General features: G+C 39.2%; 2 protein-coding genes across 3 annotated transcripts in view; one reads left to right on the top strand and one right to left on the bottom strand.

Moving 5' to 3' along the window:
* Positions 1–260: 260 nt before the first annotated feature.
* LOC118806219 (G1/S-specific cyclin-E2-like) lies at positions 261–11,956 on the top strand. The gene is made up of 12 exons (XM_036567689.1): positions 261–335; positions 1,237–1,288; positions 1,374–1,443; positions 1,536–1,583; positions 3,362–3,492; positions 4,868–5,003; positions 6,102–6,248; positions 6,621–6,716; positions 6,862–6,996; positions 7,182–7,293; positions 9,117–9,274; positions 11,033–11,956. Exons 2-12 carry the CDS (start codon positions 1,275–1,277, stop codon positions 11,120–11,122), a joined length of 1,137 nt encoding a protein of 378 aa, XP_036423582.1. The 5' UTR covers positions 261–335; positions 1,237–1,274; the 3' UTR covers positions 11,123–11,956.
* An 87-nt stretch (positions 11,957–12,043) lies between these two features.
* Positions 12,044–16,502, bottom strand: part of ints8 (integrator complex subunit 8) — a 28,598-nt gene continuing 24,139 nt past the window's right edge. For both annotated transcript variants that reach the window (XM_036567688.1, XM_036567686.1), the window contains exons 25-28: positions 16,192–16,265; positions 16,032–16,096; positions 15,913–15,956; positions 12,044–12,224 (exon numbers count right to left, since the gene is read on the bottom strand). In XM_036567688.1, the coding sequence (XP_036423581.1) occupies positions 12,108–12,224; positions 15,913–15,956; positions 16,032–16,096; positions 16,192–16,265 (300 nt within the window). In that variant the 3' untranslated portion in view covers positions 12,044–12,107. The remainder of the gene's footprint in view (positions 12,225–15,912; positions 15,957–16,031; positions 16,097–16,191; positions 16,266–16,502) is intronic.

The raw sequence follows: 16,502 nt of genomic DNA, 5'->3' as shown, positions 1-16,502 counted from the left end.
AGAGTAGATATGTAAAAAGCGGGACGAATATGCGCGGCGTCCGAACCTCAAATGGCTCCTTACTCCCTACGTAGTGCACTACGTGAGTTATGAAATTTGGGTTTTACACCCAAAATGTGTATAAAAAGTCCAATGCGAAAATATTCACACGTAGCTCAATCCCAGCTTGCGCTTTGTTAAGCATCTGTGCGCCTTTTTTGTGCAGGAGCTTTTTTATTTTAGTGCACTACGTAGGGAGTATGGAGCCATTTGGGACGCGGCCGGTCGAAAGCTCCTCCCGGTATAAAGAACTTGGCGCCGGCGCCAGTCAGTCACTTCTGCACTCCGCCAAAGAGGTAAGCTAGAGGAGCCTCTCCACTGCAGCCTGTTGGAGTTTTATTAGCATTTTGCCTTTATTAAAATACAGTAGCCCTTCTGTGACTGTAATGAGCATTAGCTGCAACTTTAAACCGCTTTTGGGGAGTATTTTATTTTCATTTTGTGCTGTTAGCTGGCTGGCTATCGCAGCTAGCTAACGCTAGCCGAGTCTGTCTGGAGCTGCAAGTTAGTTTTGCGCGCAGATGTGTTTAACTGGTTATTTTAATAGTTATATTTCCTGCTGGGTTAGTTTTACAGCATGATAAGTAACTTTTTTACTAAATAACGAGCGATTTGGGGTCAGTCGTGAACTGCATTAGCTAACTTAGTCAACTCAACGTTAGCTGGCTAAAGATTTGGAGGGACAGTAGGAGTGGACTTAAAAAAAAAAACAAGATAAGATCATGAAGAGAAATGTGTTTTTAATGTATTTTTACGGATGTTTTGGCACAGTTTTTGCATTTCTCGAGCAGTTTTGCTGCGAATGTGATCCAAAATGTCCTGTGCTGTGAAAGAAAACCAGGTACTTTTTTTGAAAACACCCGCTTATTTGCAAATCGCCCGGGTTCATTTTGGCGCGTTACGTGCTTCCGAAATTGCAGATAAACCCCCTCAACACTCCACTTAATCCCTTCTACCCTTGAGCAAAACACAGTCAGGACTCTTATATGATGCAAAACCACATATAAAACCACTTTATTCGCGTCGAAATGGCGAAAAAGCACGATTATGTAGGTTACAGTAGCTGACCTAAGTGGGCTGCTCGCTATTGTTTTCATCTGCTAACCTAGCTAACTTCTTTCCACACAGCTGAATCAGCGTTAACTGGAATAATTACACCAATATCTCCAATAACTAATCCCTGTTTTCCTCTTCCAGGACTTCTCCCGTTACATTAAAACTCCACAAACAGCACAATGACCAGAAGAAGGTGAGAAAAGGCCCTGGTACATTTTGTGTCTGCTGTTTTTTTTTCCGAGTTAGCTTAACTTCTCTCACTCTGGCTCTGTTTGCAGTGGCCGGCTTCAAGCTAAACACGAGAATGGAAGCAGACATGCAGATAAGATAGCAAAGATAAAGAAGGAGGTTTGTACACTTCGCTGATCTTGTTTAAGAGACCCTTTTCTGCACTGTATTTGGGCTGCGCAGGCCTTAACTCGCCCCTGTCATGTTTACAGCAGTGCAACAGGAAGAAGACGCTGAAGAGGCTCAGTGGAGAAACTCAGGTAAGGTTTTAACCCTGCCGTCTTTATTGAAGGGCCCAAATCATGGAACACTAAATTTCCCTCTTAAGCATTTTATGCAGTATTTAAACATTTGTTACACAACGTCACAATATAATAACACAACTGATCGGTTGGAACAAAGAACCATTTTTCTATATACTATCAAAAAACTGAATGCAGTAATTTTTGTTCAAGATTTGACTGATTTCGCTCTCTTTATAACAAAACAGGCAGTTGGCCAGTGTTCTACAGGTACTGATGATATGCACAATATGTTCAGAAAGGCATATTATATTAAGCAATTCCACACGAGAGGGAGTGTGTTATTGCGAAATAACATCACGGCTGTGATTTTGGTCGCTGGCACGAGCCGAAGGCTTTTATACAACAGTTAAATGAATAAAGTAGGAAATTAATAAACTGGGTCGTGAACATGGGATTTAATAATGTTCGCAGGTCCTTCACCAAATTATAGTTCCTTAACAAGCAGCTTGTTGCTGCGTCAGAGTAACGAGCTCCGCCCACTCGCTGCACAGCCGGCAGTTCGTTCTCCAGCTGCTTACACTAAATTCCCAAACTGTCATCACCACTGAGCAGCTTTTCAGTCGGCAGCTGTGACGGAAGAACAGCTAAACAACCTGGAATCAGCCAGAAATGAACCCAATACCATTCGCCAAACGTGTAGTCTGACCTTCAGAGTCTGACCAAATCAGACTGAGCCATAAAACTGCCGCAATATCAATTTCAGCTCAGTTTTGTCAGTTTTTGCCAGATCAGTATTAATGTTGTTTTGTTCCAGCCGGTCTGTAAAGCATCTTACAGCCCATTTAGTTTGGCGAATGGTGTTGGGTTCATTTCTGGCTGATTCCAGGTTGTTTAGCTGTTCTTCTGTCTCAGCTGCCGACTGAAAAGCTGCTCAGTGGTGATGACAGTTTGGGAATTTAGTGTCGTCTCATCTTCAGAGTCTGACCAAATCAGCTGTCGGTCAAATGTGATCTTAAAAGTGTCCATTTTCTGTTTGTGGCAAAGTAAGAAGTAAAAACGTTCAAATGGCTTGAGCGTCTCCTACAGCTGTCAGAGGCGTTGCTTACAAGAAAAATATATATTGTCATATTGCCCTATTTGTTATAGTTTTAAAACATGCTGCTCGCTCTCCAGTCCATACAGGCTACATCTGTAAGATGAACTACAAAAACAGCCTGTTATTCAGTCATTGTTTTTGTGATGTCATGAAAAGCAGCTCGTTCACATGTCTGCTTGTTCAGCCTTCAGCAGCTTACAGTTCACGTTACATGGAGCGTTTCAGCCCAGACTTCTTTTTGAATGGGCAGCCAATTCCAGCTGACTTCAGTTACATCTCGTCACTTGTACCTCCATAATCTCCTTCACAGGAGAAGGAAAAACGTTCATGTGTAACAGAATTTAATGTATATTGTGTCCCAAGTAATTCTGGATCATTGCTGTTGACATGAAATGATGAAATTTTAACACAGTGAAAAAGGGTTACAAAAATGGAGATTACAAGGTTTTTTGCTTGATGGCAAAAATATATTAGTCTCACACACAGTGACAGAGCAGCGTGTTTACTTCTATGGGACAAAGAGAGGTTGGAAAATAGTTCTGTGACGATGAATAACATAAAACTACGTCATAAATAGACCAGGGGAAAAAAACAATGGGCTCTAAGAACCGTATTAGTCATCTGTTTTGTATGATTAGCTGAATTCACAGTTTTGCTTCTGCTGTTGCTCAACATAATAATATCTCCACCCTTTTAGAATCTGCGGGTGCAGGAGGGAACATGTAAGGCTGAAGTCCTCATTGAAACCCCGATGGAGGGGCTACAGGACACATTTGAGCAGCCGGGCTTGTCACAAGGCGCTCGGCCATCTCCTCTGCCTCGACTCAGGTCAGTTATTCCAGCAGATCAGATGAGGTCATTAATGATCTGTGAAAAACAGGACTGGCTTGCAGTGGTTGGGTGTAAAGGTGGTCTGACATGGAATAGTTAAGCATTTATTATACCTACATTACCAGGCCTGCGAGCTTCGGACAGCATTGTGTTATGCTGAACACCCCATATGTCAAACACCGATCAGGCCTGTGACACAATCCTTTCTGGCCTGCGAAAATATTTTTAACTTTATATTAAAGTTTCACAATGTCCTCTACTACAATTCCCAACGTTCACTTCCACCTCCGTACCCCTACAACAATCTATGGGGCCAAAGAAAAGATGCCAGGTGTTCAGTTCAAGCATATCGGTAGATCTAAAGACCTACCTTGCGGGACGTCTTTTTTTATGTATGTATATATATATATATATATACATATTTATATATATATTTCAAGTATTTTAATACTCTGTAGAAAGTATCGTAATTTTACTCATGTAATTTCTAGTCTACTACAAGTTTCTATATTTCACTGTTGACGCTTCACTGGCCAGATCAGATTATAGCAAAATGTTATTTAAAAATTTAATAAAAGCATTAGGTGTTCTCTGGTCCTCTGATTTGTTGAGATTTTTTAAAATGGCCCTTTTAGTGGAGTTTGAAACCCCTGCTGTAAGCAATTCTGTCACCATAGGTCAAGCAAGTCATTCGTGTTGGGCCTGTCAGACCGTGTTTACACCTGGTCACTTTATGGATTTTGAGTATCAGGATTATATCTGGAGGCAAAACCACATAAAAATGTGTAAACGCACCCAAGATGCATTTAAAACAGATACAAATCCATTCGCTCAAATCACTTCAGGAGGTCTGAGACACATTTGAGCCACTTTCGACAGCCGAAACTCTTCCCAGTACAACCAAAACTCCTACCAGTACCACAAAAATCGTCCCAGTATAACCAAAACTCCTCCTAGTACAACAAAAACTCCTCCCAGTAACTCTTAGTTGCACAGTCCTTTCCTCAGTCGCTCATCATTTGATCAGCAGTTCTACAGAAACATTAGACGTGAACGTTGCACACTGCAGTGGTGTGTTAATGGAGCCTCGCTCTACCAGGCGTTCACATATGTGTACATGCACCACTGTAACATTACTCCAGACATTCCAGCAGGTATGAGTGGACAAAACTTTGGTATTAGCAGTTAAAATATGCTAAAATATGCAGTCTCTGTGGCTTAACAGCCCAACTTTACACTTTTCCAGGATTTCCATAATATGTCCAGGACTTGTTATCAGTGATCTTACCTTCCAGGTGTTTCCTCTGACTGTAAAACTAGTCTGCCTTGCTTTGAATACTCACAGTTTTTATTTCTGATTTTGCTCCATCAGCTGGGGTTGCTCGGAGGACGTGTGGGTGAAAATGCTGAGTAAAGAGATAAAGTACAAGCACACTAAAAGCAGTCTGGAGAGGCATCCTAGACTTCAGCCCAAGATGAGAGCAGTTCTACTCGACTGGCTGATGGAGGTACATATTCCTTAATTATCAGATTTCAGACTACGTTCATATCTTAATCTGCGTTCAGATGGACATAATTTAAGGTTGCACTCATATTGAATTTTTAGGCTGTTAACGATAAATAGTAACACCAATGGGTTCAAACAACTAAATTTTACTTCTTTGATACGTTATTAACACTATAACCCATATATAAAGGGTGTAAATGGCCAAGACCTGCTAGAATATCCAGACTTTAACTGTTATAACTTAAGAATGGCTCAACCAGTGTGCACTTTTTTCCTTTTAATTAGGGGATAATAAGCCCTGGATGTAATGAGCTTGGGAATTTAAGGGGTTAAAATCCTAAAGATGGATCTGTGATTGATTTTACATAGCCACAGGTGGTCAGACATGGAACAGTTAAGCATTTATTACTACATTACCGTGCTTATTACACCTACATTACCATTCTATAGATGCATCTTTGATTAATTTTACATAGCCATAGCTAAATCAGTATCAGTTGTAATTTCAATAATGGACCAGTTTATAATATTTATAATTTATAATTTATAAATATATATTTATTATATATTTATATATATAAATTTATAATTTAAAATAGTTGCCTGCTGATACATTGTGCACTCCTAGCCTTATGTATAATCTATTAAAGGAGAATCCCCCTGATTTTTCAAAATTTCTGCATAATTCAGTAGTTGAGATGTAAACATGAGAAATGGTTAATTTTAGAGAAACTTAATGTAAAGATTTCCGTACAGTGGTGGCGATAGGAACCAGGGGTCACCATGTCTACAACACTAATATAGACATTTTATTTAGTCAGTTTCTTTTGAGGCTATTTTGCCTCACAACACCCTGCATTTACCTTCTCTGCAATTAATGTATTTTGAATGTTTTCAAACAAAAAATGTCAAACATTTTATGTAACAACTTTCTGTGAGGGAGCTTTTAGCGGCGTAAACACTTCAGACGTCTGGTTCCCATCACCACCACTGTGAACAATCACTCAACCAGCGTCAAACTACTGTAAATGACCTTGTGTACATCTTTGACCAAAGTTAGGACACTGTTATGGTAAACTTATTGAATTTCTCTGTCCAGGTATGTGAGGCCTACGTCCTTCACAGACAGACGTTCTATCTGGCACAGGACTTCTTTGACAGGTTCATGCTCACCCAAGAAGACATGCAAAAGGAGCGGCTGCAGCTCATTGGCATTACAGCACTTTTTATCGCCTCTAAAATTGAGGTAACTATTCATTGGCCAAGCAAACTGTTTTAGAGCTCTACTAAATATCCTTTAAAGCACATAGATAGAAAGACAGATCACTTTATTAATCCCAGAGGGAAATTCACACATTACAGCAGCAAAAGAATAGTATTGCAAGTAAAGGTATAGTAATGAATAAACATAATTAAAGAAATGTAAGTAACTTGATTATAAATACTAATAAAATTGAGAAAAATAACAGTAGAAATAATTATAAACACCAGTCTCCAAATAATTGTAAACAGATATGATACGTAGATATGCAGCAAAGTAAAAATGATGATCATTAATAAGCAGATATGATTAATAAGCAGGATGGAGTCTCAATGTTCGGCTTTTTTCCCCTTTCAGGAAATTTATCCACCTAAAATCGCGGAGTTGGCCTATGTCACCGATGGAGCATGTCTAGAAGAAGAGATCCTACAAATGGAGCTTATTATGTTAAAAGTATGTATGTCACAATATGATGGATCTCATTCTCACTTGTGCTTGGAAATGAATGGAGTACTACACTGTGACTGCGGTTATGGTGACACATACATGCCAAATATGCCGTCTTGTTTATTCACCAATAACACGTTTACTTACACAGGCATTAAATTGGGACCTCTGTCCTGAAACCGTCGTCTCGTGGATGAAGCTTTATATTCAGATGGCCTCAGTCTATGACTTCACTAATCTACTGGTGCCACAGTTTTCTCAAGAAACCTACATACAGATCACACAGGTATGTAAACTCTTCACTTTGAAAAAATGAAAGTAGTTATTTATTATAATTAAAAAACAATATTCCCTAGTTTTCTGACACCTGAGATGTGATGTTTTGTTTAAAGACTTTTCTCTTTGAACAGCAGAACCATAAAGAAATGCCCACCGTTTCTGCGCTTACAGAAAACTCTGCTTTTCTCTCAGCTTTTAGATTTGTGCATCCTCGATATCAACTCACTGGATTTTAAATATGGAGTGCTGGCTGCAGCAGCTTTTTGCCACTTCATATCATTTGATGTAGTACAAAAGGTATCAGGTAAGAACAACTTGGTGCTTAACGTCCACTTTTCCTTTGGTTTAATCTAAAAGTATCTTCATATGTCTCTGCAGATGGTTTGGTGTGAAACACTCTGATCTAGAGAAACTTACTGAGTCAGAACTGTTCACAGTGGTGGTGATAGGAACCAGACGTCCACCTCTAAAAGCTCCCTCACAGAAAGTTGTTACACGAAAAATGGTTATGAATTCACTGCCTGATGTCCGAGATCTTGTTTTACAACAGTTTTGAAAAGCTCTAAAGCTTAGCTAAATATATAACACTATTTTACCATTATCAACATTATATATAGAAACTCAGACAGGTGCCAGTTCTCAAGGTGAAGAAACTGTGGCCCCTGGTTCCCATCACCACCACTGTAAATAAATCTGAGTTTCTCTATAATTAACTTTCACACCAAACCTCATTCTCAGTTATTGAATTATGCAGATTTTTTTAAATCTGTGGAATTTCACCCCCCCAGTCTTGTCTATTATAGCAAACAGATAAGATACAGAGTGCGATATTATGTATAATGCAGTACAATGACATACTGAGAATTAAAAAAAGAAAGAAGGCAACAATATAAATACAGTAAATAAGAAATATCAGTGGTACTGCAATCAGTATTATCAACATTAAGGCTACGTTCACATTACTAGACTGAGGTGGCACAAATCTGATTTTTTGCCCTAATGTGACTCAGATCTGATGTTTTCAGGGCTGTGTGGACACAAATCTGATCTTTTCAAATCCGACATATCCCACATATGAGTCACTTTCATATGTGGTCCTAGATCGGATACGTATCCGATTAGTGGCCATGTGACCTTAATGTGCCGCACAGATCTGAATCCATGTGCTTTTTTTTTCCACTGCACGTGCGCCATCATTCAGCGTTACCATGGCAGCAGCGCCGAACAAGTTAAAGCCTGTAAACGGTGGAAAAGCAGCTCATCTCACCTTTTTCTCCTTCGTCTCGCTCTAATAATGAAGCTGAGAGCTGATCAGAGTTAATGGTCTTCTCAGCGAAGCTCGTTCTGCTCGTTAGTTTGTGCTGATGATGAACGTGATTCATTCACGTGACGTTACTGAGTAGGATGAGCTCATGAGGGTCATTTCAGGACGCCGGTTCATCACATTAATGACAGATTTGAGTCACTTACCTTGCCCACTTACAGGCCTCATTGCTCGGATTGGAGCAATGAGGCCTGTAATGTGAACGTAGCTTAATATCAAAGGTGACACAAAGGTACAAAAACACAGTCCGGTTCACCAAAACCTACTCCATTCCAACACTGCAGCACATCCCTAATAGCTGGTTTAGTGAAATCCAAGAACTCGCCCCAAACTTGATAAAACTTCATCTTTTTATTATCTAAATAAGCTGATCTTTCAAGGGGGAGGATATTACATATTGTTTTACACCACTGAGTTATGCTAGGTTGTGTAGACGAAGTCCAGTTGACCAAGATGCGTTTTCTTGCAACAGCGGGGATAATCAGTAAATCTTGATCAGCAGAGGCTCCATTAAATGATGCTCCTAGAACTAGGACTAAGGGTCAAAAAGGCACAGATACATGTGAAAAAAGCTTAATTTCGGAGCAGATCCGACCCCAGAACTTATTAATGTATGCACAAGTCGAATTTCCCTTTTTTAAGGGTGCAACTTTTTGGAAATGAAAAACAACAATGAACAGAAAACAATAAATGTCTAAAACTACGGAAATTTTAAAAACTGTATCGCCTCATTTACCATCTTTCATGGAAATCTCTCAGTGGTCTAGCAGTCAGAGACCTGACGCCCTTTTGTCCCGCGGCAGGTTTGACGTGGGAGGCGGTGGAGAGCTGTGTGAACTGGATGGCTCCCTTCATAGAGACCATGACGGGTTATGAGAGCGCGAAGCTTAAAGACTTCAGTAAAGTTTCCTCTGAGGACAGACACAACATTCAGACCCACGCCGACTACCTCGCCATGCTGGTGAGTTTAATTTAATGAAAAATAGTACTGAGCATCGTTATAACTAAGAACTTTCGTTTAGGTACCGGGTATTTTCTCTAGGGTGAGATTATATTCCAGCTGGTTCAAATGTATTAGTGAGGCTGAACTGAAATAAAAATGAAAGCAGTGGTTTGAAGAAAAATCCAATTTACAGTGACATGTTTGATATTTGCTTCTTTAGTTTTACACTAAAGGTTTGGGCACCTCTGGTCAAATGACGTGTTTTGTTGAAATGAAAATAAGTACAAATCATCATAGAAAAAACATTATTATTCACAGTTAATGTTTATTTGCTCTATTTATCATATTAGAAGGGAGGGGAAAAAAACAGTGTGGCCTGTCGAAGTGTCAGCACATCTATATTTCATATTTTATGTTTTTCCAAAATGTTACATTTTAAAATTCTTAAAAATGTTAATTGTGCACTAAGATTACCAGAAAAATCACATATTTAAGTTTTTCCATATAAAGAATGTGTTGGAAAAGTTATACCTCATACCTCACCAAAAGCTGTAAGGTTCTGTCCATTAGATTTTTTCAGTAAACTGTTCCTTTAAACCTGTAGTTCTAATCCAAAGACCAGAGTCTGATGTTACCTTCTGTAGAATCTGAGGCTGGATTCACAAAAGCTTTCCAAAGAAAAAAACATGACAAAAAATCTGAAGACAAACTTTATAAAATGTTCCTAAATGCAAAAAAACTCTCACAAATTCTCTTAAAAAGTCTTATTTTCTTTATTTATTTTCTTTATTTTTTGAGAAAATCTAAATTGTGTTTTCTATGCATGCTGTAGGTTATTTGTCATATAAACCATTAATATCTTACGTTTTACAGATTATCAGTAATTATGCCATATTTCCATTAATCATTTTTTTCAGTTTAATCATATCAGCGCCAAAAGGAAGGTAAAACATAAAAAACTGCAATAAAAACGAGATGCGATAGTGCAGTGCATGCTGGGAACTGTAGTGCAGCTAATGGTGAAATGGGCTAATATTAATAGAAAATTAAAATAATTTTGCGGGCTGGATAGGACCGTGTGGCGGGCCTGATCTGGCCCGCGGGCCTCGTGTTTGACACATGGGGTCTAGAAGTCGTGTACACAGCTGGTGGAGTTTGAACAGTTTGAAATCCAGCAGGAACCAAAACATTTGGACCAGATATAAAGAAATATGGACCATCAAAAGAAAATGTTGGCAATGGCCGCAGACAACAACGAAGGCAAAGAATTCATATAGAACTGCCTGCACGTTTCTATTGGTTGACGTGCCTCCATGTCAGAATCCGTTGCAGCAAAAGTTGAAACGGTTTGAACTTTATTGACGCTCTACGATGCGTCTTTTCACTGCACGCAGTCACGTTTCTAGTCTGACGGACTGACGCAGCGTCCTAACTGAAATACACTGGGGGGCTGCGTTTCTGACACTGCGTCAGCTACTAGTGTGTAGGCACCCTGAGACTGTTGTGACGTTAAGAAAATAGAGATTATAAGATTTTACATAATTAATAAGATTATCATTTCTGAGCACCTTTTTCAGGACTACCACTTATAATTATTCTTAGAAAAGTTAAGAAAAATCTTTTTTTTTTTAAGAATAATACTTAACTTCATTCCTTTAGTGTGTCGTTTTCTCTCTTAAGTTTTGTGAATCCGGCCGCTGCTCTTCTTGCTGTATGTGGTGCTGTTGCAGAACCAGTTGTGCTTATTTTACCTTTTGTTTGTCTTTCTGTTTACAGCACGAAGCTCAGCAAAAATGCACTATTCGCATCAGTGGGATCTTCCCTCCAACACCACCCAGCAGTGCAGAGAAATCCAGCTCACACTGAGGGACCAGAGCCAGCACCTGGCCAAAACCAGGGCTTAAAGCTATCACAACAGGTGGAAACAGACTTAATTACAGTGAGTTTGGGAGATGAACATATTAAGTTTTTGTAGGACAGAAAAAAAGATGCCTGTAAACAGAAAATCAATGAACTGAACTGTAGTTTATCCTCTTGAAACATAGTCAGTAACTGCACTGATCTGCCGAAGATATGGACAAAGCATATCCTCAGGGTGTTTGTTTCTCTGTTTGTTTGTTTGTTTGTTTTTTTACTTTCTTGCCCAGATAGAGTGCAGAAATGCTTGTTTTTAATTACTTTGTTCAATATGTGGTCAACTTGGGAGACAAAGCATTACTTCCAAAATCAGATTTGAATTTAAATCACTTGGTGATCTGATATCCTGAATTTTAGTGTATGTAAATACTGCTTACACCACACTGTTTGAGTCCTTTACAGCCATTCAAAATGTGCAATACTCTATTTAAGAGGAAAAAAATTGTAATATTTTTGAAAAAGGACCAAAATTACCATGTCTTAAACTATTCCATGAATAATTTCCAATTTTGCTATCTGAACTCCTGTAAACTTGATTTGTCGTTTCTGTGAAGTATGTACAGTATTTGATAAAGCTTTGTACAGAATCTGCCTATTTCACTTTGCTAAAGGCATTAGAAATTAAGTATTTATGATTATTACCCCAAAGCCCGAGTTAGAAATTGCTGAAATACCAGGGAAGTTGATTCTCCACTTTTTTTACAAAGCAGGCTGAGAGCCAGTCATGGTGCTCCTTCAGCAATTCCTGATTGTAGCTTTTTAAAATGAGTGTGAATGTGGATATAATATGATCATAGATCTCTTTTTTTTAAGTCTAGTGTAAATATTTGTAAAAGAAATGTGCAGAAAAATGACTAAAAAAGTTACTGATGGTATTTATTTTTGTGTTTTAATAAAAATAAAAAATGTACATTTTGTTTTCTGAGAGTTTGCTTCAGAAGTAAAGTTTTGCCATGGCCTGAAGAAATTTCTTCTTCCTCTTCTGAGCAGCGAGCTGCAGGACCTCCTCAGGGTTACTGGAGTTCAGCTCCGTCTGTCCGATAGCCTTGATCTGTTCAAATCAGAGCTCAGTATCAGAACCTGATGCACATTCGGGTACTTGTGTTCTGTTTGGTGACTGTTAAATGTCTGTTTCCCCGAGATTAACCCATTCATGTCCAACAACTACAGTACATACAAGCCTTACTCGGTCATAGAAAGTGTTTCAAACTATTTATCTGGACTGTAAGGCTTTGTTCACACAGCAGGTAAAAGTGGCCCAAATCTGATCTTTTTCTTCATATGCGACACAGATGTGTGTCAGTGTGAACAGCAAAAACACACTGAATCTGACATTTACTATTCTGATTTGAGACGCTTTCATATGTGGTACTGAAATCCAATACGTATCCGATCTGCGGCAATGTGACTCAGTCTGAACAGCCAGATCGGAATTCATGTGACTTTTACGTCAATCCAACTTCACACTCGTCATCATTTCGCGCTGCTGAGTCTCATAAACATGGCTGATGTTTCTGTACCAAAATTATAAGAGACTCATCCAAACCCCTCCGTGTTCAAAGAGATTTAGAAAGAAATGTCCGAACGCGGCCGCAGGAGAACGAGGCTGCAGCGTCAAAGAACAGTTAAAAGTCTGAAAGCAAAGTTTAAAGAATCCGAGGACGTGAACCAAAGAAGTGACCGCGCCCTTTTTACGGCTCGAACGCATTCTGGGTGATGAGCCCAGCGGTCAGTGAAGCTTCATGATGGCTCCTGTGATGCTGGTGAAGATGAAGCTGATCCTCCGGGAGCGACTGGCGCTCGTTGGCGGTCGTGATTGTTTACCTCTGGATGAGCCGTGAAGCAGCGTGACGCTCTGATCTTTAGTGCATGCGGGTCAGTTTAAGAGCTGATCTGTTCAGACTGAAGTCACATACAGACCACATTTAAAAGATAATCTGAACAGCCAAACAATAAAATCAGATTTGGGCCACTTTGACCTGCTTTGTGAACGTAGCCCAAGTGTGTTTTTGCCAGTAAAAACATTATATAATATTAGAATAAATACAAATTAACAAATACAATAAAGCATAATAGGAATTTGTTGTTTCCAGTAAAGTTATGAACAACTCCAGTTTGGTTCCTGATTTCTCGCTGCTCTCCAGCCACCACATGCAATGTTCAGTTACATAACCTGATTTATTTTAATGAAGGATGATTAAATAAACTATTAGATGGTAACTATTTATTTGTATTTGCTCTGCCCAGATAAAAAGTTCTATATATAATTTTCTCAGAAGCCTAAGAGTTCTGCACAGCGCTGTACGTTCAATATAAAATAGGAAAAATGACACAGTGGTGCTCTGTCAGCAATATCTGTTCTAGCAGGGGTGCCCATAATTTTTGTAATGGTGGTGGTGGGGTGGGGGACAAAAAGACAAAGCACTATACAAATTAAAGGGGGTAGTTGGGTTTCCAATGTGAAAAATTGTGTTTTATAACAAAGTTGTGTTACTAAAATACTTGAAAAATACAATTAAAAAAAACAAGAAATTAATTATATATATATATATTTATTATTATTATTATTATTTATATATATATATATATATATATATATATATATATATATATATATATATATATATATATATATAAATGTGTTCTCTCACTGGGTGAGGTGCAGGTAACTTTCTGGAGGGCAAAATCAAACATCTTCATAAATTAAGGGTTAGTTTCCTAAACAGTGAGTCTACACAGTATTTTTGAATCCTGATATTCCACTGAAAGGAAAATATAGTCTAGGATTGGCCTTAATCCTCTGACAGGAAACCAGCCCAAAGCAATTAAAAACTATTTAGATATACAGTTAAACTGCGTTAAAAACATTCTTCAGATGTGTTCAAGCGAGCTCAGAGAACACACAGACCAGAGAAAATGTCAGTTACAGATACGGACTGTAATGAGTTACACACCTCCACAGCATTTGAAATGGGCAAAATCCTCACTGAACTAGGAGTTTCAGGAGCACTGGAGTTTCAGTTCACTTTTCGGGCCTGTTTACACTGCGTTAACATGCATTTTTGGTGATCGGATCATGCTCAGATTTTGCTTGACTGCACAAAAAGCCAGGTGGCTCCATACGTTCACATTACAAGCCTCGTTACTCAAATCCAATCTCTCTGATACAGTGGTTCACACTCGTGTAGGTAAGTGACTCAAATCTGTCATTAATCTGACGAACCGGCGTCCTGAAATGACCCTCATGAGCTCATCCTACTCAGTAACGTCACGTGAATGAATCACGAGCATCATCAGCACAAACTAACGAGCAGAACGAGCTTCGCTGAGAAGATAATTAACTCTGATCAGCTCTCAGCTTCATTATTAGAGCGAGACGAAGGAGAAAAAGGTGAGATGAGCTGCTTTTCCACCGTTTACAGGCTTTAACTTGTTTGGCGCTGCTGCCATGGTAACGCTGAATGATGGCACACGATCTGAGCTTCACATGAAGGTCACATGACCATGAATCGGATACGTATCCGATCTAGGAACACATATGGAAGTGGCTCAGATCGGGTTTGAAAAAAATCAGATTTGCGTGTCCACACAGCCCTGAAAACACCAGATCACATCGCATTTGTCCCACTTCAACCTGGTAAGGTGAACGTAGCCTAAACTCCCCAGGACACTTCACATTACCAGCTGGAAGTGGCACAAATCCGACTGTTTGCCCCAATGTGATCTGGTGTTTTCAGGGCTGTGTGGACACAGAAACTGGATCTTTTCAAATCCAATCTCAGTGTAAATGCTCAGATCGGAATTCATGTGCTTTTTTTCCGCTGCGCGTGCACCATCATTCAGCGTTACCATGGCAGCAGCGCCGAACAGCCGTGAAAGCCTGTAAACTGTGACAAAGCAGCTCATCTCACCTTTTTCTCCTTCGTCTCGCTCTAATAATGAAGCTTAGAGCTGATCAGAGTTAATTATCTTCTCAGCGAAGCTCGTTCTGTTTGTTCTACTGCATGACGCACATGGTTTATTAACGTGACGTTACTGAGTAGCATGTGGTCATGCAGGTCATTTCAGGTCACTGGTTCGTTCACATTAATAACAGATTTGAGTCACTTATTTAAACGAGTGTGAACCAGCGTGTCAGAGAGATCGGATTTGTGCAAAAAATCAGATTTGAGCAAAGAGGATTGTAATGTGAATGTAGTCTTCGTGAGCAGATTACGATCAGATTACTCAAACCTCAATCTGATTAATTTGAATCTTGACCGCATTTAACACAGGTGTAAATGCAATCTGTTTTCATTATCCGTATACAATTACATGAGCGGGAACGCATCCGCTGACTAGCAGATGAGGAAATAAACAAGGAAATGGAGGATGGAGGGTATGCCGGGCTGAAAGAAGACCCGAACCAGGAGCCTTCATACACCCCACGCTGATGAAAGCCTCCGAACTGAGCTTATCCATTAATATTTTAATGGACAAAGGATAAACAAAGGTAAAATGGAACAACGCATATCCGGATGTGATTTTTATGTGGAAAAGTACAATCGGACCTCATCTGGCCACACTGTGGACACACTTTAGCGAAAAGCGTAAAAGGAATCCGACCAAAGTTTATCCAGATATGAACACAAAGTGCATGTTAATGCAAAGTGTAAACAGCCTCTTCATTTCTAGTGCACTGTGTTCTACAAATAGTGTACGGAAAGGCTTTGATATACAAGAGCTCATCTGATACTCACAGCGACCTGCCTTTTCTCAATCTCCCCACGTTTGTGATGGATGTCTGTATAACAGAGTTAAGATTAAATTTGAGTTATGATTAACAGAGAAACACGTTCACATGGAATTCAAAGGATACGAGTCAAATACTCCAGAATGGTCACATCCCAGATGTACTCGTAGAACGAATCCATAGAATCATGGCTGGAAGACAAAAAGAAAAAACAAAAGGACATGGATTCATCTAAAACTAACACAATTCATACAAAACTGAACAAAACTTTATTGTCCTTTCATACCTGGTCTGCTCCTGAAGAGCTTTGAATGCAGTCATATAGTCAACTTCCCTCAGAAACTGGCAAAGAACAGCAACCTGCAAAAGCCAAGTGGTTCCGTTTAAAGGGCTGATATCATGGGAAACCTACGTTTCTTCACTTTTTAAAAATAAGAGTTTTACTAAAAGCAGCACTACAATCTTTAAAAATGATGATTCCTCAAGGGTTCTTTAGTAAAGAAAATGGTTCTATAAGGAACCATGAACACTCAAAGAATGCTTAATTAAAGGGTTCTTTGCATCGTGAAAGGGTTCTTCAGATTGATGGCGAATGTG

The sequence above is a fragment of the Colossoma macropomum genome, unplaced genomic scaffold, assembly GCF_904425465.1.
Source record: "Colossoma macropomum unplaced genomic scaffold, Colossoma_macropomum, whole genome shotgun sequence".
NCBI lineage: Eukaryota > Metazoa > Chordata > Actinopteri > Characiformes > Serrasalmidae > Colossoma > Colossoma macropomum.
The sequence above is the reverse complement of the archived record's forward strand: the minus strand, read 5'-3'. Positions and strand labels throughout refer to the sequence as shown.